The sequence below is a fragment of the Hyperolius riggenbachi genome, chromosome 1 (genome assembly GCF_040937935.1).
Source record: "Hyperolius riggenbachi isolate aHypRig1 chromosome 1, aHypRig1.pri, whole genome shotgun sequence".
In the NCBI taxonomy this organism is placed as follows: domain Eukaryota; kingdom Metazoa; phylum Chordata; class Amphibia; order Anura; family Hyperoliidae; genus Hyperolius; species Hyperolius riggenbachi.
In genome coordinates this window covers 189,621,138-189,648,912 of record NC_090646.1, presented here as the reverse complement: position 1 = coordinate 189,648,912, position 27,775 = coordinate 189,621,138, and the positions used below count along the sequence as shown (strand labels likewise).

General features: G+C 47.5%; 1 protein-coding gene across 3 annotated transcripts in view; it reads right to left on the bottom strand.

The window, feature by feature from the left end:
- TTC29 (tetratricopeptide repeat domain 29) overlaps positions 1-5,363 on the bottom strand; it is a 326,460-nt gene extending 321,097 nt beyond the window's left edge. Inside the window, exons 1-2 of one of the 3 annotated variants that reach the window (XM_068269706.1) lie at positions 5,282-5,349; positions 2,038-2,172 (exon numbers count right to left, since the gene is read on the bottom strand). Coding sequence is in view for 1 of the 3 variants with exons in the window: in XM_068269689.1 (XP_068125790.1) it covers positions 5,282-5,335 (54 nt within the window). In the remaining 2 variants the exon portion in view is untranslated. Of the gene's footprint in view, positions 1-2,037; positions 2,173-5,114; positions 5,256-5,281 lie in introns of those variants that run through there. The other 2 variants (XM_068269697.1, XM_068269689.1) reach the window with 2 other exon arrangements.
- Positions 5,364-27,775: the final 22,412 nt, after the last annotated feature.

The window sequence follows — 27,775 nt, the reverse complement described above, 5'->3', positions numbered from 1 at the left end:
AGTGACGTCATGTAAACAAACTCAAGATTGCCATCTTGTGGCCAAAAAGTAAAACTACATCTAAAAGTAAAAAAACATTACAATACACAAATATTTACCCAAATAAAACACTATTTATATCCCACCCTCCCAAAAATGCCCACATAAAATGTTTAATAATAAAAAAAAAACATTACTATAAACAAAAACCAAACACATAAATATTTACCTAAGGGTCTAAACTTTTTAAATATCTATGTAAAGATGAAATATTTCTCTCTATTTTTTTTTTATAAGCTTGTAAATAGTGATGGATGCAAAACGGAAAAAATGCTCTTTTATTTCCAAATAAAATATTGTCGCGATACATTGTGATAAGGACATAATTTAAACGGTGAAATAACCGTGATAAATGGGCAAATACAATATGTGGGTTTTAATTATGGAGTCATGTATTATTTTAAAACTATAATGGCCGAAAACTGACAAATAATGAATTTTTTCATTTTTTTTTCTTATTCTTACTGTTAAAATGCATTTACAGTAAGGTAGCTCTTAGCAAAATGTACCCCCCAAAGAAAGCCTAATTGGTGGCGGAAAAAACAAGATATAGATCAGTTCATTGTGATAAGTAGTGATAAATTTATAGGCTAATGAAGGAGAGGTGAACATTGCTCGGATGCATAAAGTGAAAACGCCTGAGAGCTTAAAGGGACTCCGAGCAATGCAAAAACTATGGAAAGATGTATATCATTTTAAAGCTCTCTTTCTCCTCTTCCCAATGATATATAAACCGCCACCCTACGCCTTTTAGTTTTCGCTATTTTCGCGATTGAAATTGCCGCGGCCGTGATTTCAATCGCGAAAATAGAGAAAACTAAAAGTCGTAGGGCGACTATTTAGGTGTCACCAGAAAGAGAGCTTTAAAATGATATCCATCTTTCCATAGTTACTTGTATTACACAGGCCGACACTTTCCCCATTGTCAGCAGCTCCATTCAGCCGAAAAAGTCGCCCTGTGTAATACAATGTAACTATGGAAAGATGGATATAATTTTAAAGCTCTCTTTCTCCTCTTTCTGGCGACCCCTAAATGGTCGCCCTACGCCTTTTAGTTTTCTCTATTTTTGCGATTAAAATCGCGGCCGCGGCAATTTCAATCGCAAAAATAGCGAAAACTAAGGACGTAGGGCAGCGGTTTATATATCATTGGAAAGAGGAGAAAGAGAGCTTTAAAATGATATGCATCTTTCCATAGTTTCTGCACTGCTCGGAGTCCCTTTAAGTGGTTAAGGAACACTTTAAAACACACCACTGCTACAGCTACAGCCACACACCAAGAAAATGTGTGGAGTGCACAGAGTGTCATGGTGAAAAAGTGGTTGAGATCATGAGAGGTTGTGCATCATGATCATGAAAATGAAAGGAAGCAAGAACATAGCAGCAGTGGCCCCCTCTCCTTGAAGAAAACATGAAAACTCTAAATACCAAATAAAGGGAGGTTTGTAAATGCTGTGGGCTTTTGGAGTAGGCAGCATGCATTTACTTACCTACAGAGGGCTGTTGTAAAGCCCCTCATCTAATGAGGGCATCCATCTCTTCTCTTCCTGTACCACAGAACTGCAGGATGAAGTACCTGTAGTCATGTTGCATGTCCCCAGTTGTGTACTTCAACCTGTGGTTCTGTGGCACTGGAAGCAGCAAGGAGGAAGCCCTCACAAAGACAGAGGGCTACCCAGAAGTCCGTCGGCTTCTATGCGTCTCAATGCACTCGCATGTGACCTATGGGACGCATTGCACGACTCACTACCGCACTTCCTCCTTCCAGCTTGAAGGATGAAGTGTGGTAGCGAGTTTTGGAACGCGTCCCATAGGTTGCGTGCATGTGGATTAAGATGCATAGAAGCCAACTGACTTCTGGGTAAGTGCCCCCCGTCTCCCGTGCTCACACCTGCGTTAAATAAGCAACATTTTAATTCAAAATTTGAATGGCTTCCTACTCGGAAGCCCATCGCTGTTAATGCATGCTGCCCACCCCATTATGCCACGTCTACTTACTGTTTGTGGGTCTGCACTCCAACCACCTGATTTTCCCTAAAAACTGACACCCCACAACCAGTGATTGCTGCTGCTGTCCACCTTCTCCATCTATCCACTGCTGGCTTATGGTTTACAGGATGGTCAGATGGCTGACTGGATATAAAAAATAAAGGGAGGAGATGGGCAGGAATGCACATTCATGCTCACACATTATTATTTATTGTATTTATAAAGCGCCAACATATTACGCAGCGCTGGACAATAAATATATACAATGATACAAGGATGACAGACATAACAAGGTTATACAATATAGAACAAAGTTATACAAGGCAAATTGTACAAATTACATGATCATGCGATATGGGCTGGTTAGGTAGAACCAGTAATACAAGTACAGGCTGTCATAGGACAGGAGCACATGATCCTGTAGATCACACTAGGGAATGGAGGATCCTGCCAGAGGCTTACAATCTAAACGGTGAGGTGGAAACACTAGGTGGGGCTGTTAAATATTCAGTAGAGAGTTACTGCGTGGTAGGAGGTGGGTACTGAAACAATCCTGCCTAGTTTGTAGCAGTTTACTGGGCTATAGATTGTTATGTATGTCTTGGGTTTGATGTGACCCTGCTTTCTCTAAAGAACAAGGTGTCGAACTGCAGTCCTCAAGGGCAATATACACACCTGTGTTAGGATAGACTGCGAAATGGAGAAATGTGTTCTAATTGATGAACCAAACCTTTCCTGATTCAGCCCCACCAATGAATTTGAGCTGTGCCAAAAATGTGTGACGTCCTCAGCCCTTAAAGGATACCTTAGCACTAATTTAAATCTAAAAATGATGCCATGTGTGTGGGGGAGGTGCAAATAGGCTTACCGCACCTCCCGTGGCCAAACGTCTTCTATGCTTCGCCCGCTGTGCCTCCCGTTCTGTATATCCTGGATGCACGGTCAATGCGTTTTGACCTGGACATACTGTGCTGCACATGCGCAATATGTCCTATTGGACTGCCTGTGACCCCGCTCGCTGGGAACCAGTATACTGTACAAGCGCACGCCAGCACGAGGACGTACTCAGCATGCACGCACTCCACTGGCGAGCGCAGTCACAGGCAGTAGTAGAAAATACTAAGCATACACAGCACAGTATGTCCGGGTCAAAGGGCACTAACCGCACCCACCAGGATATACAGAACGGGATGCACAGCGGACAAACAATAGATGACGCAGAGCCATGGGAGATGCAGTACGCCTATGCGCACTTCCCCACACGCACACAGGGTATCAATTTTAGATTTAAATTAGCGCTAAGGGATCCTTTAAGGACTGTAGTTCGGCATCCCTGCTCTAAAGAGAACCCATTACAATATATACTGTCATATAGTAGTTATTAGGGATAAGCAAGCACAGATACGCAAACAGAAGGCCGGGGCAAAGAGAGTTAGCGTACTTGTCTAGGCGCCTCTGCATGCTCAGCAAAATGTGCTTGTGCACAGAGGATAAAAGCCTGCAAAAGCAGCTTTGTACTACTGCTTATGCACAGACCTAACTCATGCATGCCCAGTCAGGATGTGCTCATCCACGGCCGGCCAAAAGAAGCTTAGTCCAGTCTAGCGAGGGACCCATCACTTGAATGCTAAAGTGTAAGAAAATGCGGCAAAACTCTAGACTATCTGGAGGCTTCCTTTTACTGAAGTATCTAATTTATTTTTTTTAAACACTTTGTTGACATTTACAGTGGGTGTTGTGTTCCTTGTAAAAGCAGGATCGCAACAGAATGGGAAAGTTGTGCCGCACACAATACATGCGTTGGGATGCCGCATGCCGTTAAACCGACCTGGCCGCATTGTGAATGTCGCAAAGGTGGTACATTGCAGTCCGGTAAGCTGCGTTGCAAAGTGGCTGTTACGCCCCAAAGCTCCACTGTGAACGCAGATATCCTTTAAGATGAGCTGCTCTGTCATTGTATGACAAGTTATTTAGTACCAGTCATGTGATTCTCACGGTTTCACTTTTTTTTAAATTCAAAATAAAGGTATTTAGGGCAATTTTAAACACTTAAAATTATTCTTACATAGCTAAATGAGGGAAGAAGCAAGCGTTAGTCTAATAAAAAAAATTAGACCCCTTTTCCACTGAAAATGGCAATCATCACAGCGCTGCAATCAGAATATTCAATTTTTTTATTTTTACACTGCATTGGCTAATTCCAACAGACAAAAAATGCATAAAAAATGCTGCATGCAGCACATTTTTATTTGGTCAAAAAAGCGAATTGCAACTGTGGAAAGGGCACTGCAATAAACCATGTCATTGTGGTGCCCTTAGGCCTTGTCCACATCATTTAGCTGGGATGGCTGTGCGATCGGAACGCAATGCACACGATTGCACGCCATCTGTGCTATGCGCTGCAGATCCCATTCACTGCAGTGAATGAAGCCCTGCGATTCCCGAAAAATGCATGCAGCAGTGCAATAGCGCATCGCACTGCTGCACAACGCATATGATGGGAACGGTAGAAGGGCTGTCTATGCCCTTCTACCGTTCTTGCGAGTCGCACACTATACGCACTGCCAAAATGCACACAGCATTGCATATAGTCTGAACGAAGCCTTAGGGCCCATTTCCACTATCGCGAATTCGCATAGCCAATACAAGTGAATGGGACTGTTTCCACTTGTCAGGATTTCTGTGCGTTTTCGTCCGCGTGAAAAATTTGCATGGTAGAGCCATCAGAATTCACATACCGCTATGCGGGTGTAGGCGAATTTTCATGGGAATCATTTGAAAAGCAAACAGGCACTGCCATGGTTAAATTCGCATACAGCGTCATTCATGCGAATTCGAATTTTTTCCGCTGCGATTCGCACCGCACAAGTGGAGATGGGCTCTCACAACTAGCAAATCGCGTGATCCAAACATCAGATCGAATTACAGCCAGTGGAAAAGGTATATTAGTCTGGACATGGGTTTTAACACAGATCCATAACTCTAAAAGTAGACTAATTTGCTGCAATTACAAAATGGAATTGCAAAGCAATTCACATATAAACAGGCACAGGTTGGCATTCTATAATATTATAATTATTACATACACTGCTGCTCAAACAGGTACCATAATTTAATTTAAAAACTACATAAAGCTAAAATAACCATGTGAAATAAAAAAGTTAGAAGCATCGTTGTTTCATGCTGCGCCTGGCTGGGGTGATGAGCTGGATAGACTGCTACATTACATTACATACTGCGCTACATTACATACCAGCCTACTTAACGTTCTTCTGCTTCTAGGAGAACGTGTACACCGGGTAACCATGACAACCCTGAGCTACACAAATAGAAAGAAATTCCCCGCCCGCCTTCAGACACGCAGCCAATCAAATACGCTGGGCTAATCTGCAATCACGGCTTCACACTCATCTGAGTGACGTAGGGAGGGGGGAGAGGGAGGGGGAGAAGTGCTGTGATTGGTTCCTGGTTGTACTATTTTCCGCAAAGCGTGATTAATGGGAAAGTCGATTCGTTGAAAGGGAGCGTGACTTTGCAAGTGGAAGGGGGTCCAGGTTTTAGTTCGTCCCATTGTGTCACAGTACGTGGACACCCAAGCAGTATCAGTTTGCAGAGAGCTGAACATTACACCTGAACAAAATGATGTGACAAGCAGGCGAGGACTGGCCAGGGGGAAGGGGCGAGATTTCCCCCAGGCCACCTCTCATTTCATGATTTTAGGGACCTTGCAGTGCCTGGTACTTTCAAGATGGTTGAGGGAAATGAAAGTGCAATTAGAGGGTGGGCAAGCTGTAAATGTACGCAGCATGAGGCAGAGCAGAGGCTTGCCTTCTGTAGGATCCATAGAAAAAAACTTTGCTCTCTCACCATTGTTAAGACTGCATGTGAGCAGCTAGATAAGGTATTACACAGGTTGAAAAGTTTTCACAGTCCCTAGACTCCAGGAGGGCTGCCTGCGGACTTGTGTGAGAGATTGGCAGGGACAGGAGTCCTATTATGGGCAAGTAGCCTCTGTGTGATGTGGGGCCTGCAATACAGATAAAGATCTTTGTTCCATCTCAGTCTCTCTCCACTCCTCTCCCTCATTCACCTTTGTTTCCCCTAGTGCTGGCTGTGTGTGTCTTCTGTCATACAGCAGAGTTACCAAGCAGCTCGGGGTGACCCAAAACCACTATGAAAGAATAGGGGACTAAAAGAGACCAAAAGCCTTCCTACTTTAGCTTTCCTGTCATACAGGAAAGCTAAATAAAAGTGTAATCCTGGGGAGGCAAATATGTCTTTCTCTCTGTTCTAGCTTTTCTCCTCTCTGTGTTTAGTGTACTGGTTAAAGGGTTTTGCATCTGACACAGGAGACCTGGGTTCAAATCTTGGCTTTTCCTGTGCAGTAAGTCAGCACCTATTCAGTAAAGAAATACTTGGGCTAGACTCCCTAATGCTGCCACTACCTACAAGGGCGCTCTTGTGGCTGCAACTCAAGCGTTTTGAGTCTGCCAGGAGAAAAGCACAATATGTTCTTTGTCTTGTCTCTTCATTTTCTCTCCGCTTTTCTCTCCTCTGTCACTCACTTCTTTGCACCCTCATTTTCCGATGACAGTTTAGTCACCCCAATCTTGGTTTTAGTAACCCTAACCAGTGGCGTAGCTAAGGAGCTGTGGGCCCCGATGCAAGTTTTACAATGGGGCTCCCCCAAGCACTCTATACATAACAATTGATACCGCGCACCAAAACCTGCCAATGGTAACCACAGTGTCAGAGGTGCAAGAAGGGGATGGGGAACAGTTTGTTAATAATTACTACTATTCAAAGTATCTATAGAAGTGATTATTACCAGCACAGGACCAATAAAGAGCTGATGAAACCCTCTGGCCCAAGGGCCCCGATGCGGTCGCAACCTCTGCAACCCCTATTGATACGCCTCTGATGCTACAGTTATAGTTACAGAAATGCAAAGGGTGAAACGAAGTAACTTTTTCTTCCAAATCGCCTCTGATAAAAACTAGTGGCTGATGATAGATATTCTTATAGCTCTACCCAAACCTACATCACACCCAAAAACCGCCTCTACGGAACGGATCATTTGGCTGCCCATATTTAAGTATACGTAAATACCATCTATAACCAGATATGCCCAATATAAATAGTGGAGGCAGTCAGGCAGATTTTGCAGTAGTGGTAATGGGACACAGCTCGAGTACCCCCGAATAGTTTTTATTGGTAGGGTGCAGCTATTCTGACATGAGGACAGTGACATGGCTATGTACTCTGTAAAGTGTTGCAGAAGATGTCAGAGCTACACTCACCTAAAGGATTATTAGGAACACCTGGTTAATCTCTCATTAATGCAATTATCTAATCAACCAATCAAATGGCAGCTGCTTCAATGCATTTAAGGGGGGTCCTGGTCAAGACAATTTACTGAACTCCAAACTGAATGTCAGAATGGGAAAGAAAGGTGATTTAACCACTTGCCGACCGCCCCCAGCCGTAGGGCGGCGGCAAAGACTGGGCCCAAACGACCGCAATACGCCCATCGGCGGGGGCGGCTGCGGGAGTGGCTATGCGGCGATCGCGTCATTCGTGACGCGATCAGCCGCCGGGGACTCGCTCCGCCCACCGCTCGTAGTAACCCGCCGTTACTAGCACCCGGATCGCCGCTGAACATATGTATAATAGGCTTTGTAATGTATACAAAGCCTATTATACTGGCTGCCTCCTGCCCTGGTGGTCCCAGTGTCCGAGGGACCACCAGGGCAGGCTGCAGCCACCCTAGTCTGCACCCAAGCACACTGATTTCCCCCCCCCCTGCCCCCTGATCGCCCACAGCACCCCTCAGACCCCCCCCCTGCCCACCCCCCAGACCACTGTTTGCACCCAGTCACCCCCCTAATCACCCATAAATCACTCCCTGTCACTATCTGTCCCCGCTATTTTTTTTTTTATCCCCCCCCCTGCCCACTGCCCCCTCCTGATCACTCCCCCACCCCTCAGATTCTCCCCAGACCCCCCCCCCCCCTAGACCCCCCCCCCCGTGTACTGTATGCATCTATCCCCCCTGATCACCTGTCAATCACCTGTCAATCACCCGTCAATCACCCGTCAATCACCCGTCAATCACCCGTCAATCACCCCCTGTCACTGCTACCCATCAATCAGCCCCTAACCTGCCCCTTGCGGGCAATCTGATCACCCACCCACACCAATAGATCGCCCACAGATGCGACATCAGATCACCTCCCAAGTGCAGTGTTTACATCTCTTCTCTCCTCTAAACACCCACTAATTACCCATCAATCACCCATCAATCACCCCCTATCACCACCTGTCACTGTTACCCATCAGATTAGACCCTAATCTGCCCCTTGCGGGCACCCAATCACCCGCCCACACGCTCAGATTGCCCTCAGACCCCCCCTTATCAATTCGCCAGTGCAATATTTACATCTGTTATTCCCTGTAATAACCCACTGATCACCTGTCAATCACCTATCAATCACCCCCTGTCACTGCCACCCATCAATCACCCCCTGTCACTGCCACCCATCAATCAGCCCCTAACCTGCCCCTTGCGGGCAATCTGATCACCCACCCACACCAATAGATCGCCCGCAGATCCGACATCAGATCACCTACCAAGTGCAGTGTTTACATCTCTTCTCTCCTCTAAACACCCACTAATTACCCATCAATCACCCCCTATCACCACCTGTCACTGTTACCCATCAGATTAGACCCTAATCTGCCCCTTGCGGGCACCCAATCACCCACCCACACACTCAGATTGCCCTCAGACCCCCCCTTATCAATTCGCCAGTGCAATATTTACATCTGTTATTCCCTGTAATAACCCACTGATCACCTGTCAATCACCTATCAATCACCCCCTGTCACTGCCACCCATCAATCACCCCCGTCACTGCCACCCATCAATCACCCCCTGTCACTGCCACCCATCAATCAGCCCCTAACCTGCCCCTTGCGGGCAATCTGATCACCCACCCACACCAATAGATCGCCCGCAGATCCGACATCAGATCACCTCCCAAGTGCAGTGTTTACATCTCTTCTCTCCTCTAAACACCCACTAATTACCCATCAATCACCCCCTATCACCACCTGTCACTGTTACCCATCAGATTAGACCCTAATCTGCCCCTTGCGGGCACCCAATCACCTGCCCACACCTCAGAAGGTCCTCAGACCCCAGCCCTGATCACCTCGCTAGTGCATTGCTTGCATCTATTTCCCCCCTCTAATCACACCTTGAGACACCCATCAATCACCTCCTGTCACCCCCTAGCACACCTACCCATCAGATCAGGCCCTAATTTGCCCCGTGTGGGCTCCTGATCACTCGGCCAAACCCTCAGATCCCCCTCAGACCCCCTTCCGATCACCTCCCCAGTGCATTGATTGCATCTATTTTCCCCTCTAACCGCCCCCTGAGACACCCATCAATCACCTCCTGTCACCCCCCTAGCACTCCTATCCATCAGATCAGGCCCAAAACATCCTGTCATCTAAGAGGCCACCCTGCTTATGACCGGTTCCACAAAATTTGCCCCCTCATAGACCACCTGTCATCAAAATTTGCAGATGCTTATACCCCTGAACAGTCATTTTGAGAAATTTGGTTTCCAGACTACTCACAGTTTTGGGCCCGTAAAATGCCAGGGCAGTATAGGAACCCCACAAGTGACCCCATTTTAGAAAGAAGACACCCCAAGGTATTCTGTTAGGTGTATGATGAGTTCATAGAAGATTTTATTTTTTGTCAAAAGTTAGCGGAAATTGGATTTTTATTGTTTTTTTCACAAAGTGTCATTTTTCACTAACTTGTGACAAAAAATAAAATCTTCTATGAACTCACCATACCCCTAACGAAAAACCTTGGGGTGTCTTCTTTATAAAATGGGGTCACTTGTGGGGTTCCTATACTGCCCTGGCATTTTAGGGGCCCTAAACCGTGAGGAGTAGTCTAGAAAACAAATGCCTCAAAATGACCTGTGAATAGGACGTTGGGCCCCTTAGCGCACCTAGGCTGCAAAAAAGTGTCACACATGTGGTATCGCCATACTCAGGAGAAGTAGTATAATGTGTTTTGTGGTGTATTTTTACACATACCCATGCTGGGTGGGAGAAATCTCTCTGTAAATGGACAATTGTGTGTAAAAAAAAATCAAAAATGTGTCATTTACAGAGATATTTCTCCCACCCAGCATGGTTATATGTAAAAATACACCACAAAACACATTATACTACTTCTTCTGAGTACGGCGATACCACATGTGTGACACTTTTTTGCAGCCTAACTGTGCTAAGGGGCCCAAAGTCCAATGACTACCTTTAGGATTTCACAGGTCATTTTGAGACATTTGGGTTCAAGACTACTCCTCACGGTTTAGGGCCCCTAAAATGCCAGGGCAGTATAGGAACCCCACAAGTGACCCCATTTTAGAAAGAAGACACCCCAAGGTATTCTGTTAGGTGTATGATGAGTTCATAGAAGATTTTATTTTTTTGCCACAAGTTAGCGGAAATTGATATGTATTGTTTTTTTTTTCACAAAGTGTCATTTTCCGCTAACTTGTGACAAAAAAAAAATCTTCTATGAACTCACCATACTCCTAACAGAATACCTTGGGGTGTCTTCTTTCTAAAATGGGGTCACTTGTGGGGTTCCTATACTGCCCTGGCATTTTAGGGGCCCTAAACTGTGAGCAGTAGTCTAGAATCCAAATGCCTCAAAATGACCTGTGAATAGGACGTTAGGCCCCTTAGCGCACCTAGGTTTCAAAAAAGTGTCACACATGTGGTATCGCCGTACTCAGAAGAAGTAGTATATTGTGTTTTGGGGTGTATTTTTACACATACCCATGCTGGGTGGGAGAAATCTCTCTGTAAATGGACAATTGTGTGTAAAAAAAATCAAACAATTGTCATTTACAGAGATATTTCTCCCACCCAGCATGGGTATGTGTAAAAATACACCCCAAAACACATTATACTACTTCTCCTGAGTACGGCGGTACCACATGTGTGGCACTTTTTTGCACCCTAAGTGCGCTAAGAGGCCCAAAGTCCAATGAGTACCTTTAGGATTTCACAGGTCATTTTGCGACATTTGGTTTCAAGACTACTCCTCACGGTTTAGGGCCCCTAAAATGCCAGGGCAGTATAGGAACCCCACAAATGACCCCATTTTAGAAAGAAGACACCCCAAGGTATTCCGTTAGGAGTATGGTGAGTTCATAGAAGATTTTATTTTTTGTCACAAGTTAGTGGAAAATGACACTTTGTGAAAAAAAACAATTAAAATCAATTTCCGCTAACTTGTGACAAAAAAAAAAATCTTCTATGAACACACCATCCTCCTAACGGAATACCTTGGGGTGTCTTCTTTCTAAAATGGGGTAATTTGTGGGGTTCCTATACTGTCCTGGCATTTTAGGGGCCCTAAACCGTGAGGAGTAGTCTTGAAACGAAATTTCTCAAAATGACCTGTGAAATCCTAAAGGTACTCATTGAACTTTGGGCCCCTTAGCGCAGTTAGGGTGGAAAAAAGTGCCACACATGTGGTATCGCCGTACTCAGGAGAAGTAGTATAATGTGTTTTGGGGTGTATTTTTCCACATACCCATGCTGAGTGGGAGAAATATCTCTATAAATAGACAATTGTGTGTAAAAAAAATAAAACAATTGTCATTTACGGAGATATTTCTCCCACCCAGCATGGGTATGTGTAAAAATACACCCCAAAACACATTATACTACTTCTCCTGAGTACGGCAATACCACATGTGTGGCACTCTTTTTCAGCCTAACTGCGCTAAGGGGCCAAAAGTCCAATGAGCATCTTTAGGCTTTACAGGGGTGCTTACAATTAGGCACCCCCCAAAATGCCAGGACAGTGAACACACCCCACAAATGACCCCATTTTGGAAAGTAGACACTTCAAGGTATTCAGAGAGGAGCATAGTGAGTCCGTGGCAGATTTTATTTTTTTTTTGTCGCAAGTTAGAAGAAATGGAAACTTTTTTTTTTCTTTTTTTGTCAGAAAGTGTCATTTTCCGCTAACTTGTGACAAAAAATAAAATCTTCTATGAACTCACCATGCCTCTCACTGAATACTTTGGGATGTCTTCTTTCCAAAATGGGGTCATTTGGGGGGTATTTGTACTATCCTGGAATTTTAGCCCCTCATGAAACCTGACAGGTGCGCAGAAAAGTCAGAGATGCTTGAAAATGGGAAAGTTCACTTTTGGCACCATAGTTTGTAAACGCTATAACTTTTACCCAATCCAATAAATATACACTGAATGTTTTTTTTTTTTATCAAAGACATGTAGCAGAATAACTTTCGCGCTCAAATGTATAGGAAATTTTACTTTATTTGAAAAATGTCAGCACAGCAAGTTAAAAAAGTCATTTTTTTGCCAAAATTCATGTCTTTTTTGATGAATATAATAAAAACTAAAACTCGCAGCAGCAATCAAATAGCAGCAAAAGAAAGCTGTATTAGTGAGAAGAAAAGGAGGTAAAATTCCTTTAGGTGGTAGGTTGTATGACCGAGCAATAAACCGTGAAAGCTGCAGTGGTCTGAATGGAGAAAAAGGCTCTGGTCCTTAAGGGGCGAAAAGACTGTGGTCCTCAAGTGGTTAAAGAGACTCTGCAGCGAGTGAGCTAGGAGTTTATTCGTGTAAAGCACCTTACATAATGCCAAAACTCCGCTATCCCGCGGCAAAACAAGGGGTCTTCACCCCCCAAATCCCCCCTGCAAAATCCACGACTTTCTTGGTTGTGGATTTTGCTCTTCCTGGAGGCAGAGCTATGAGCTGTAGCTCTGCCTCCATGCGCGTCAATCGCCACGCAGATCTCCGCCTCTCCCCGCCCCTCTCTGTGAAGGAAGAGTGAGAGGGGCGGGGAGAGGCGGTGATCAGCCGGGATTGACGCGCTGAGAGGCAGAGCTACAGCCATTAGCTCTGCCTCAAACAGGAAACACTCCCCGGACCTAGAAAAGGGTATTTGGGGGCTAAAGACCCCTCGTTTTGCCGCGAGATAGCAGCGTTTTAGCACTATGTAAGGTTCTTTACACAAATCAACTTCTAGCTCACTCGCTTCAGAGTCTCTTTAAGCAATTTTGAGCGTGGCATGGTTGTTGGTGCCAGATGGGCCGGTCTGAGTATTTCACAGTCTGCTCAGTTACTGGGATTTTCATGCACAACCATTTCCAGGGTTTACAAAAATGGTGTGAAAAGGGAAGAACATTTTGATGCTAGAGGTCAGAGAAGAATGGACTGACTGATTCAAGCTGATAAAAGAGCAACGTTGACTGAAATAACCACTCGTTACAACCAAGGTATGCAGCAAAGCATTTGTGAAGCCACAACACGCACAACCTTGAGGCGGATGGGCTACAACAGCAGAAGATCCCACCGGGTACCACTCATCTCCACTACCAATAGGAAAAAGCGGCTACAATTTGCACGAGCTCACCAAAATTGGACAGTTAAAGACTGGAAAAATGTTGCCTGGTCTGATGAGTCTTGATAGAGTCAGAATTTGGCGTAAACAGAATGAGAACATGGATCCATCATGCGTTGTTACCACTGTGCAGGCTGCTGGTGGTGGTGTAATGGTGTGGGGGATGTTTTCTTGGCACACTTTAGGCCCCTTAGTGCCAACTGGGCATCGTTTAAATGCCACGGGCTACCTGAGCATTGTTTCTGACCATGTCCATCCCTTCACGACCACCATGTACCCATCCTCTGATGGCTACTTCCAGCAGGATAATGCACCATGTCACAAAGCTCAAATCATTTCAAATTGGTTTCTTGAACATGACGAGTTCACTGTACTAAAATGGCCCCCACAGTCACCAGATCTCAACACAATAGAGAATCTTTAGGATGTGATGGAATGGGAGCTTCGTGCCCTGGATGTGCATCCCACAAATCTCCATCAACTGCAAGATGCTATCCTATCAATATGGGCCAACATTTCTAAACAATGTGTAATGATCCGCTCAGCTGTCTGCACAGACAGACAGCTGTTTGACCATTCCTTAAGTCTAAGGGGCTGCAGGTCTCTGGAAAAGAGACCTGTCTTTACTTTGCAAGTTTCAGACCTGCTCTGCTGCTGAGGAATTTGCATATATTTGTTATGCAGATTGCCTAGCTGCCTCCTTTGAAGGCCGGCAGTATAAATACCAAGTTCTCCCAGACTCCCTTGCTGGTCATCTTCATGGTTTGTTACTGATGAACTCTCCTAGAGTATCAGCCCTGCTTGTTTGTTAAAGTTTATCTTAGAGTAATTCCTTGGGACTGCACCAGGCAGTTCCTCTATTATTATTATTATTATTTATTAGATTTATATAGCGCCAACATATTACGCAGCGCTGTACAATAAATAGAAAATGTTAGGTTGCATTATCTGTTTTGCCTGTGTTGTCTATCTGCTGCGATTGTCCTGTCGCCAGCGGCGGTCAACAGGAGATCGTTCTGTCTGTCTGGGAGTGTAGGCCAGGGCTGCGGTCGCTACTGGCTGCTCCACCTGTCTGGATTGCACTCGCCCTAGTGGTAGTGGCAGTGCCTCCTTCTGTATTCTGCCTGAGGGGTGCTAACCAGAGCAGCGGTTGCTACTGGTAGTCCCATCTGTTTGTCTGTCTGGATTGCACTCGCCCTAGTGGTAGTGGCAGTGCCTCCTTCTGTATTCTGCCTTAGGGGTGCTAACCAGAGCAGCAGTTGCTACTGGTAGCCCCATCTGTTTGTCTGTTCGGATCGCACTCGCTCTAGCGGTAGCAGCGGTGGATCCTCCTTGCCTGAGTTCCTGGAGTGTAGACGATAGCCGCGGTGGCTACTGGCTGCACTCATCTGTCTGTCTTGTCCTGTGTTTACGCCTGCTGTTGCCTGGTGTGAGGCAACTGATTAGCAAGCGTCTGCGCAACCTGTTTGTCTGTGTTGATTGCTTGCTTTCGCAAGCGGTCATTCTGTCTGTCTCAGTCTATTTGTGTTCATTTGTATTACTTGTGGTTAGTTAGGGTGGCACGCTTATCACTGGGTGCTTAACGCGTGGTGATCGTGCTGAAACGCGTTCGCTGTTGCGAATGAGTGCGGTGTTCGCATTTAGCTAGCGTTTGTTATTTTCTTTATCTTCTCATTGTTGTTTGCTGTGCCTTTGCTACTCTTGTGCTCTGTTCTGTTCAGCCTTGTGTCACTTCTGGCAATCGCTTCTCTCCTGCGATTGCATTCCCGCTTTTGTTTCTGCAGATGTGTGTTCACCGTCGCTGGGTGGTGGCTAGATTGGGGAACACACATTTAGTCTGTCTCTGTGCTCTCTCTCTTAGAGGGCTATCGTGCCCTACTTTGCCTTATCTGTACAATTCCCATCTGGCATCTGTGGCCGTGCAGAGGCTGTGCTCGTCTGCACTCCACAGCTCCATCTGCTGGTGGGAATTGCCCTCTACTGTTGCATTGCACCTAACCTGGGTTCTCCAAATTACACATTTGTGGAGGATTTCCGCTGTGTCAGCGCGCATCTTGTGCGCTGACCACGGAGATAGAAACCCGCAAACGTTACACAATGCTTTCAGCACCTTGTTGAATCAATGCCACATAGAATTAAGGCAGTTTTGAAGGTGAAAGGGGGTCAAACACCGTATTGGTATGATGTTTCTAATAATCATTTAGGTGAGTGTATATAAATACATAACAATAATATGGTAGGGCATTAGACTGTGACTCTGGTAGGATTAGATTGTGAGCTCCTCTGAGGACAGTCAGTGACATGACTATGTAATCTGTAAAGTGCTGCAGAAGATGCTAGTGCTATATAAATATATAATATAGTACAGATTAGATTGCTGCAGCCTACAGAAGGTGGCTGAGCTATATAAATACATACAAATAGAATAGTAGGACATTAGACTAGGACTATGGTAGGATTAGATTGTGAGCTAATCTGAGGACAGTCACTAACATGACTATGTACTCTGTAAAGTGCTGCAGAAGATGTCAGTGCTATATAAATTCATAATAATATGGAAGGACATTAGGCTATGACTATGGTAATTAGATTGTTGTGAGCTCCTCTGAGGAAAGTCAGTGACATGACCATGTACTCTGTAAAGTGCTGCAAAAGATGTCACTGCTATATAAATACATAATAATAATAATAATATGGAAGGACATTAGACTATGGCTATGGAAGGATTAGATTGGGAGCTCCTCTGAGGACAGTCAGTGACATGACTATGTACTCTGTAATGTGCTTTAGAAGATGCCAGTGCTATAAAATTTAAATAAATGATAATAATTAAATAATAATTTAAATTATAATATTCCAACATTTAGAGTGAGCTGTTGCTGATTTATTTTTTTAAAAGGGGTGGGGAGGCACAGGGGAAATGAGGATAAGGAGGATCGAGGAGGGTGGGAGAGAGATAAAGAAACATTGGAGAGTGGACAGAGTAGAGGGTGGGCTGGAAGACAGTGAGGTGGCCATACATAAGGCAAATCGGTGCTGCTAAGAGCAAGCCCAAATGACTGTGACCAATTTTAGGCCGAAATTGGTTGCATGTATGGATCGGACCTGCTGCAAGATGTAGGGCTGGCGTGCTCGATCAGGTGCACGGTAGTAACAGCGTGCAATATCAGGATGAGGGAAGAAACCCCCTGAGCTGTCCCCCAATGTAAAATGTGCCCCCTCCCCCGCAGCCCTGTGCAGCATATATTACTTGTCGGTGTCTGCCATTAGTTTCGGGCTCCATCCTCATACACGCGTACCACATGGGTACATGCGTGATGCCACACTTCGTGCCCACGTATATGCCGGCAACCACATGGGTCGTTCGTTTGGAGGGTGTAACGATCGGTGTCAGCACACAGAGAGAATCTGATTATTGGTGATCTGCAGTATCACCAAGAATACAGATATATACCTGATTATTGATGATCTGCAGAATCACCAATAATCCAAGTATAACTAACCTCTGGACACCTATATAGTGTGAGTGTTTGGTGCAGCAGTAATGACTTTGAGTGGGACCACCCGAGGAGCAGGTGGTCCTTGGCAGTATGGGAAATACCTCCCTCTGGGAAGTTCAAAAACCTTCCAGCAGCCTGAGAGATCCAAAGGGGTGGAGCCCCAGGCTGAATAGCAGGAAGGACCTGTGGCTGAGTGACACCTGGAAGGTGGGTGTCACCAGCAGGTCTAGAGACTAATCTCTCAATGGAGAGGGATAGCTCTCAAGGTCGGACAAGCCAGGTCGACAACACACGGACAGATAAGGTACAGAGACAGAAGGCTGATTCGGTAACCAAGGGCAGGCAGGGTTGGCAACAGGTAATCAGATATGCGTAGGTACCGAATCAGAAAGCAGAGGGATAGTCAGGAATGCAATAGGTCATAACAGATATCAATCAATGCCTAGTCTTGGGTGTGAGGTCCGTGGTCTCAACACCCTGGAACTAGTCTGAAGTATAATATGATGGTACACAGTATCCCTAGTCTTGGGTGTGAGGTCCGTGGTCTCGACACCCTGGAACTAGTCTGAAGTACAACACAATGATAACACAGAATCCCTAGTCTTGGGTGTGAGGTCCGTGGTCTCGACACCCTGGAACTAGTCTGAAGTATAACACAATCATAACACAGAATCCCTAGTCTTGGGTGTGAGGTCTGTGGTCTCAACACCTTGGAACTAGTCTGAAGTATAACACAATAATAACACAGAAGTAATCTGGCTCAGTGTGAATTCCCAGGTCCTCCTGGTTCTAACACACTGTGGGATCTGACTATGGTCTGAGTGTTTTCACGTAAGTGTTCGCAACGGCAGACAACTTGAGACTGACCAGCAGTAACTATATATAGAGCGGCGCTCCTTGGCGCCACCCATCACCGATCAACCAATAGTCACTTGCTCTGAGGTCAGCTGATCCCTCCTCGTTTGTCATAAAGGTTCTGCCTCTCTGCGCGCATTCCTCAACCTGTGTGAACTAACAGACCCAGACGCACGCTGCTGCGTGCAAACCGCCGCGCTGGACGCGGAATCAGCCGCCTTGCTGCCAGTACCCGCGGCGGCTTTTCCGCGATCTATTACAGAAGGCAATGTGGAGAAAGAGGCAGCGACGGACACCAACAGGTAAAGTATACTGCACGGGCCACGGGGGAAGGGCGAGAGAGAGGGAATCGGAGAGACGGGGTCACAAAGCTGATTCCTGACAGATTTCATGCTGAAATCTATCGAGAATCGCCTGTGGTGTATGGGCAGCCGGCAGATCTCTCTCCGATCAGAGAGAGATCTGTCTCTTGGTCGATCTGCCCATGTATGGGCACCTTAATAATAAAATCAACAGGAACTGTGTGGAAGAGAGAGAGAGACATGTGAATGGGGAGGGAGATAGATGTGGGAAAGAGAGAAGGGGGGCATTAGAAAGAAGGGAAGATAAAAAGGTAGAAGAGAGCTTGGGGGGAGATGGCTCACTAGTGCTCCAGTCTTTAATTCTCTGGTTTGGCTGGGAGTGGGACATGCATAACAAGCTATTACGCTGTCACTGTGACTGAGAAGGGGTAGGGGGTCAGGGGGACAGGCAGAGCTGTCACTGTGACTGAGAGGGGAGAGAAGGGGTAAGGGGGACAGGCAGAGCTGTCACTGTGACTGAGAAGGGAGAGAGGAGGAGGGGGTCAGGGGGACAGGCAGAGCTGTCACTGGGACTGAGAGGGGGTAAGGGGGACAGGCAGAGCTGTCGCTGTGACTGAGAGGGGGAGGGGGACAGGCAGAGGCAGAGATAAGCATCAGTCAGACAGCAAGTAATTTGTCCAGCTTACCACACAGCACTCTGCCCCGCTGTCACCTGTCCCAGCTAGAGGAGCTCCCAACTGCAGCACTCCGATCTCTAGCCCCTGCTGTGCAGATCCATCCATTGCTGGCCTGAATGAGAGGCTGCGTGTCTCTCAGCCACATCCAAACTTGCCGCTCTGCAGCAGCAGGAAAGCTGGGGCAGGAGACCACAGAGCAGGAAGTAGCACAGTTTTGTGCTCTGCCTGCGATGTATGTGACCTGCAGTACTCTTGGAGAAAGAAAGGTAGCTCGGCACTCAACTGCTTGATCGGGGGGTAGGACTGGCTCCTTTAAGTCTGCAATAGCTTCGCCCCGTCTATTAGCACGCCCGTGTTTGTTAGGCTTCAGTTCAAGCAAGGGGAAGTGCATCAGACGTTGGTTAGTGCAGGGCACAAATGGAACACACTGGTACGTAAAAGAAATGCTGTGCACCTTCCTTTCATACTGCTTTTATTCAGGCCTTCAAACAGCAGCCAGCGTATGCATCATACAAGATAAACAAAAGTTGTCAAACCTGGATGTCACGGAGGTGCGGAGGTGGATGGGGAAGAGGTGACCAGGGGTTGTAAGGAAGGAACTACAGCCATTTCACGCCGTCTGGCGCTTGCTCACGTGCGTATGTCCTGAATGGAGCAGCGCTGTACGGCTTCCTTCCTAAGATCTTGAAGCCGCGCCCTCAGCGCTGCCCCATTGGTGTAGAGTGCTTGGGAGTGGAGGTCGGAGGTGAGGGGGCGGAGACTCGCCGCATAGCGTCGAGAAGCTGACAGCTTGCTTGTGTTGTAGCAACTTACTTGCGTGGTGAGGTTGTGACTGGCTATACTGCCAGATATAGGTGAATAGTGCTTACAAAATTGTGTGTGCATTAACCATTAAACATTTATAAAACGTGTGTGCATTTGGTCCTTCACTTCGGGTCACTTTTGGAAGCCAGCCATGGACTTTTGGGGATACCCCCTTCGGGGGGATTTCAGGTCGTCTTCGCCATCCTGCTCTTGTCTTCCTTGGCCGTCTGGTCCTCTCCGGATTCACTCCTGGGTGGGATCTGTGGGTGTCATGCCTTTGGGTTTCCCCCCACCCTTCATATCTTCATGGTGTTTCCCATCTTTTCGGTATGGCACAGTATCTGGATCTCCTTATTTCCCTGTTCTCGGCACGGGCTATCCTGATCTCTCTCTCCAACCCCACAGGCTGTGGAGGTAATGCAATTTAATAGGGGAGGTGATGCATTTAATTTTGGAAGCGAATACCCTCCGAAAGGTCCCGACGTCCATAACTTTGCCTCCTGGTCTTTTTTAAATGGGAGTCCTTTTGGGTTAGGTTATAGTGGGGTGAATCCCCTTTTTATGGTACAAGGCAGTAATAAAATATATGGCTTTTTAATTGGGGCAATAAGGCTCAGAGGCGGCTATGCCATAATGCCAGTATTTATATAAGGCACTTTATTCACGTAATGGCACATTTTGATAAGAATTCATCCTATAATGTTTTATAAGTTAAGGACCAAATGCACACACGTTTTATAAATGGTTAATGGTTAATGCACACACAATTTTGTAAGCACTATTCACCTATATCTGGCAGTATAGCCAGTCACAACCTCACCACGCAAGTAAGTTGCTACAACACAAGCAAGCTGTCAGCTTCTCGCCGCCATGCGGCGAGTCTCCGCCCCCTCACCTCAGACCTCCACTCCCGAGCACTCTACACTAATGGGGCAGCGCTGAGGGCGTGGCTTCAAGATCTTAGGAAGGAAGCCGTACAGCGCTGCTCCATTCAGGACATACGCATGTGAGCAAGCGCCAGACGGCGTGAAACGGCTGTAGTGCCGTCCTTACAACCCATCTGGTCACCTCTTCCCCATCCACCTCCGCACCTCCGTGACATCCAGGTTTGACAACTTTTGTTTATCTTGTATGATGCATACGCTGGCTGCTGTTTGAAGGCCTGAAAAAAGCAGTATGAAAGGAAGGTGCACAGCATTTCTTTTACGTACCGATGTATATGACCCGCACATGAAGGGCCCGTGCGCTGCATGTCTGGATGGTGTGCAGACAGGAGAGGGGGCCACCACCATGTGACCTCACAGGGAATTCCCCGACCTCCCGCTGGAGCAGTACGAGCCTGCGCACACAGGTGGGAGGGGGCGGCCCCCCTGGCCCCCCCCTCAAGGCTTCAGGAGCCGGGCCCAGTCGCACGTGCGACCTCGGTCCCTACGCCAGTGACCCTAACCTAAAGCTGGCCATACATGCATTGATTTTTACTGACAGACTCTTTCACTATAATCGGATCTGCTGATTATTAACCAGCCACACTGATCGTAATTTTCGATTAATCCGTGGTAAAAATGTATCAAAATTACTATCAAACAGTACATTTCAGTTGATTGTAAACAGTGGTGGTAGATTGGCGGCCCGTGGCATTGAACTCGGCTGAAGCAATTAGCCAATAGCCAGGTAGATCCTCACTCTTCTAGGGCCTACCTCCTTTGCTCTCCAGGCATAATGTGCAGAGCTCAGTACAGTGGTGGGATTTGAGATAGAGCCACATACACCTTCTACAGGGCTGGATGTCTGTTCCGTCCTCTACAGTGGCCACCAACTGTCTACCGCCCAGTTTCCCTGCAGGAAATCAACACAAGCAGAGAGTGGCCAGCTGAATCAGAGGATGGATGAGACATCCAGCGCTGGAGGAGTAGAAGGTCTTATCTCAAAACCCAGTACAGCACGTAGCTCTTCATCTACTGGGGGACCACTAGACCACCAGGAAAAGGAATGCTGTGGGTAAGGGGGGAACATTACACCACCACCAGGGAATACTGTGAGGGATTTGGGGGGACCAACAGGAAGAGCTATATGGGTGTACCACAAGATCACCAGGGAATATTGTTAGGGGGTTGGGGGAAAACACTACACCATCAGGGAAAGTTATATGGGGATTGGGGGGCCATTAGACAGCCAAGAAATACTATAAGGGAGGAGGGTAGACCACTGGACTACCAGGAAATACTGTGGCGGGGGCACAAGACCACCAGGGAATACTTGGCATTTAAGGGGGTACTCTGCCTACTTTTGTTTGTTGGTACATTCTGTGGGAAACCCTGCTTTTTTGTTCTGCTTGAAAAACTTTTTTTCAGCAGTATGAGATTAGGGGTGGCGGGCCATGTAGGTTTGCAGAGTATGGGGCCCAGAAATTTCTGATGGCGGCCCCGGATGCATCATACATGTCTGCCATGGTGCCCGGCATGCTAGCACGTATACTCTGCCTCCTGTATTGGAGCTTTTAGGCTGCAGACTGTCAGTCACAGGCAATGTGCTGTGACCTGGCTGTAAACTGTGAGAGACTTGAGTGAGGCTGGATTGGAGGAGAGCGCCAGACCGTGCCTGCACTCGAGGAGGAGACGCTGCCTGGAGTCTGAAGACCACATTTAGCCTGACTCTGAGGACAGATGACCTGAGGTCTGAGAAGGGTTTCAGAAAGATTTCACTGGTACAATGATCACTGAGAACTGGAGGGAAGGAGAACTTCCTGGGTGTTACATTTAGGTTATCATATGACTTTTTCACCTATCTGTACTGAGTATGTATGTGGCCTGTAGAGTGTCATACTATAGTGAAGTGGGTCTTGGGCAGACAGTGATACACTGCCACAGACCACCAATAAAAAGCAGGTAAGCAAGGCATGGATGTTGGGGGGGGGGGGGGGGGTGACAACAGTGATGGGAGGAGGAGTACTGAAACTTCTGGAATTAGCAGAGCAGAGATCATGGTGCCAGGAGGGAGGTTAGTAAAGATATGTTGCCTGACTGAGGGAGATGGTGGTCTGGTAAAGGGGGTATCAGAGATCGAAGAGGGGCATATTTGAGGGATTAGTTGATAAGGTAGTGAAGCGGAGGACAAAAGTGGGGGGGGGGGGGTGCGCCTTAGGGAATTAAGGTTTATGGAGGCGGTGGTGGGCCACCTCCCCAAACAGACACAAAAGCTGTCGATTTTTCAGTCAAAGAACAAAGCTTTTATCTACATACTCCAATAGAACAGGAAACGCGTTTCGCAGGTGTAGCCCTGCTTCCTCAGGCAATAGCAGTAGGAGTATCACACTATGGGACAGAAACAAATAAGGGGACCATCAGACTGCTGTGTATAAGATCATTATAAGAAAATGTAAGTTACAAACCACATTGTAACGATCGGTGTCAGCACACAGAGAGAATCTGATTGTTGATGATCTGCAGGATCATCAACAATACAGATGTATACTCGACAGTGGCATACCTAGGGCTTTTGGCACCCGGTGCTGGGTATTAGAAGACCCCCCCCCCCCCCAGGAAAAATGGGCGTGGCCACAACCTGCGGTGTGCCTTGCGTGCCGCGGCGAAACATGGGCGTGGTCATGACCAGATGAGGACGGAGCTAACTGTAATTTAAGGTATTAGCTAGCGTAGTTGCCCCCAGTATAGCTAGTACACTTGCCCCCAGTATAGCCTAGTACACTTGCCCCCAGTATAGCTAGTACACTTGCCCCAAGTATAGCTAGTACACTTGCCCCACTTGCCCCCAGTATAGCTAGTACACTTGCCCCCAGTATAGCTAGTACACTTGCCCCCAGTATAGTTGCCCCAGTAAAGCTAGTATAGTTGCCCCCAGTATAGCTAGTATAGTTGCCCCCAGAATAGCTAGTATAGTTGCCCCCAGAAAAGCTAGTATAGTTGCCCCAGTAGTATAGTTGCCCCCAGTATAGATGCCCCCAGTATAGTTGCCCCAGGATAGCTAGTATAGTTGCCCCCAGTATAGCTAGTATAGTTGCCCCAGTAGTATAGTTGCCCCCAGTATAGATGCCCCCAGTATAGTTGCCCCCAGTATAGCTAGTATAGTTGCCCCCAGTATAGCTAGTATAGTTGCCCCAGTATAGCTAGCATAGTTGCCCCCAGTATAGATGCCCCCAGTATAGCTAGTATAGTTGCCCCCAGTATAGCTAGTATAGTTGCCCCCAGTATAGCTAGTATAGTTGCCCCAGTAGTATAGTTGCCCCCGTTATGGGGGAAGCTTGGAAGGAGGGGTGGCAGGGAGGGGGGCCAGACCCCCCACCTCCCTCACCTGGGCCCCCTCCTTCTTGCGCTTCCCCCCTCCTAATCAGCAGCAGCTTTAGATAAGCGGGCAGGAGCGGGCGGAGAGGACTTACCTGATTCCTGGAGATGGCGCACACGTCATCCTCACGTGACGCTGGTCTCCGACTTCAGGCTAATCAGGAAGCACAGTGGGCGGTGGAGAAGGCGGAGAGCAGTGTCACGTGACGATGACACTGTGCGCCATCGCCTGGAACGCAGGAAGCAGGTGAGTAAGTCCTCTCCGCCCGCTCCTGCCGCATATCTAAAGCTGCTACTAATTAGGAGGGGGGAAGCACAAGAAGGAGGGGACCCAGGTGAGGGAGGTGGGGGGTCCGTCCCCCCTCCCCGCCGCTTTCCCCACCACCCCTCCATTCTGTGTTGCTTCCCCCTCTGTGGGAGGCCTTCATGACACCCCCTGGGGCACCCGACACCCGGAGCGGGGCGCCCCCTGCCGCCCCATGGTAGGAACGCCACTGATACTCGATTATGGATGATCTGCAGAATTACCAATAATACAAGTATGACTAACCTCTGGACACCTAATGAGTTAAATGTATTGGATGAACTGGAGGCTATCTCCCGAGGAGAGGGAGATATAAGAGACTCGGCCAAGAGCCACCTGAGGGGCAGGTGACCCCGGGCAATGCAGAAACTATCTCTTGATAGTGAGGACCTGGTAACCAGGGATAACAGTATTAGATGGTGAACTGTACTGCAGCCAGAGGGAGGGACCACTGGCTTCTAACAGGCCGGACTCTCTAAGGAGCGGGAGTCCTGGTTGCAGCTGACACCTAATGGAATGGTGTCACTGCTAGTACTGATAGACTGAGCACTCAGGGAGAGTGACAGCTAGGATAGTCGGGCAGGCCAGGTCGGCAACACACGAGCAGATGAGGTACAGAGACAGAAGACTGATTTGGTAACCGGTACAGGCAGGGTCTGGCAACAGGTAGACAGATATGCAGAGGTACCGAATCAGAAGGCAAGAGAAAGGTCGACAGAGCAAATAGTCATAACATATAAATATAACAGAGTCCTAGACTGTGGTGTGAGCTCCTTGATCTCAGCACCCGGGAACTAGTCTAGAGTAACACAGTAATGACACAGAGTCCCTAAGCTTGGGTGTGAGGTCCTTGGTCACAACACCCTGGAACTGGTCTAAAGTATAACACAGTAATGACACAGAGTCCCTAAGCTTGGGTGTGAGGTCCTTGGTCACAACACCCTGGAACTGGTCTAAAGTATAACACAGCAATGACACAGTATCCCTAAGCTTGGGTGTGAGGTCCATGGTCTCAACACCCTGGAACTGGTCTAAAGTATAACACAGCAATGACACAGTATCCCTAAGCTTGGGTGTGAGGTCCGTGGTCTCAACACCCTGGAACTGGTCTAACATATAACACAAACGTGTTATATGGCTAAGTGTGAATTACCAGGTCCTCCTGGTTCTAACACACTGGGGGATCTGACTGGTCTGAGTGCTCACACGTAAGTATTCGCAACGGCAGACCACCAGCAACTGACAGGCAAGAAGTATATATAGAGCAGCGCTCTTCAGCGCCGCCCAGCCCCGCTTATCCAATCACCTACTACGCTGGGATCAGCTGATCGTCCCGCACGCTGCTGTGCGGAAACCGCCGGCCTGAACGTGGAGACAGCCGCCATGCTGCCAGACCGCGCGGCGGTGTCTCCGCAATCCATTACAGTACCCCCCCCAAGGAGTGGACTCCGGACACTTCCCACCAGGCTTCTCAGGATGTGATTCATGAAATTCTTTCTTTAATTCCTCCGCATGCATGCGAGAATCTGGCACCCAAGTTCTTTCCTCCACACCATATCCTTTCCAGTGGACCAGATACTGCACGGAATTCTGCACTAAGCGAGAATCCAGAATCCTTTCAATCTCATATTCTGGTTGGTCATCAACCAACACGGGGGGGAGAGGAATCCACGTGCACTGCTGGCTTCAATAGAGACACATGGAATGATCTCACACCTCTCATACTGGCTGGGAGATCAATCGCGTAAGTGACATTATTAATTTTCTTGGACACTGGGAATGGTCCTATAAATCTAGGACCCAGTTTGGGTGACAGCTGCTTCAAGGCCAAATGTCGAGTGGACACCCACACCAAGTCTCCTGGAGAGAACTTCCACTCTACGGACCGCCTTTTATCTGCCTGTCTTTTCTGGGTCTGGAAAGCTTTCCCCAGGTTCATTTTAACCATTCCCCAAATCTCCTTTAAAGCTCTCTGCCAATCCTCCAGAGCCAGGAATGGAGTAGATGCCACCGGCAATGGAGCAAACTTAGGTGATCTTCCCGAGACTACCTGGAATGGGGAAAATCCTGAAGAGGAGCGTTTTCAGGTTGTTGTGCGCAAAATCGGCGAACGGCAAAAACTTCACCCAATCGGCTTGCGCATCTGCAACATAACATCTGAGAAACTGTTCTAGGGATTGGTTAACTCTCTCGGTCTGGCCATTGGTCTGTGGGTGGTAGCCTGATGAGAATGCAAGGTCCATATCCAGCTGATGGCAAAAGACTCTCCAAAACTGATACTATATTTTCCGGAATGCCATGCAGCTGGAAAATATGCTGGATGAAGAGATCGGCCAATTCCTGGGCCAAGGGGAGTCCTTTCAAAGGAACAAAATGAGCCATCTTACTGAATTGGTCCACTACCACCCAAATGACCGTCTTGCCCTCAGACCTGGGGAGTTCACCCACAAAATCCATGGACACATGGGTCCATGGTTCACTTGGAACTGGCAAGGGTTGTAAAGTGCCAACAGGGGCCTGACGAGAGGGTTTGCTCCTAGCACACACGTAGGCCACCAAGCACATCTGGCCAACAAATCCTGAGTCCTGGTGGCCCCGGGATGACCAGCATTCTTGTGGGAATGAAACAGTTGCAAGAGTTGGAGACGGAAAGGCAGTGGCACAAACATGTCCCCATCAGGCTTTCCCTCAGGAACATCCTGTTGGTACGGACTCAGAGTGACTGTCCAATCCTTCCAGGTCTCAGTGGCTGCCAGCACTACCTTCTGAGGTAGAATGGTCGCAGGGGCTGAGGGCTGTACTGTCTCGGGCTCGAAACACCTGGACAAGGCGTCGGCCTTGAGGTTTTTACTACCAGATGTATACGTAATTACAAATCTGAATCTTGCAAAGAACAGGGACCACCGGGCCTGACGGGGGCTAAGTCCCTTGGCACCCTCAATGTACTCCAAATTCTTATGATCTGTGTAAACTGTGATGGTGTGTTCTGCACCTTCTAGCCAGTGTCGCCATTCCTCAAAAGCTAATTTGATGGCTAAAAGCTCCCGATTGCCTATGTTGTAGTTTTTCTCTGCGGGTGAAAACCTACGAGAAAAGTAGGCACATGGGTGGAGTTTGCCCTGCAAGCCTGATCTCTGAGACAATACAGCTCCTGCCCCCACCTCTGAAGCATCAACCTCCACAATAAAGGGAAAGGTGACATCAACATGTCTCAATATAGGTGAGGAACAGAACAGTTTTTTCAATGTAGAAAAAGCAGCATGGGCCTCTGCTGACCAGTGGTGAGTATCAGCCCCTTTCTTGGTGAGACTGGTGAGGGGCGAGACTATGGTAGAGTACCCCTTTATGAACCTCCTGTAGTAGTTGGCAAAACCCAGAAATCTCTGGAGTGCCTTCAGTCCTACAGGCTGAGGCCACTCCAGAACAGCAGAAACCTTCCTTGGATCCATGGAGAGGCCAGATGTAGAGATAATGTACCCCAAGAAGGCAACTGAGGTCACTTCGAAGAGGCATTTCTCTAATTTGG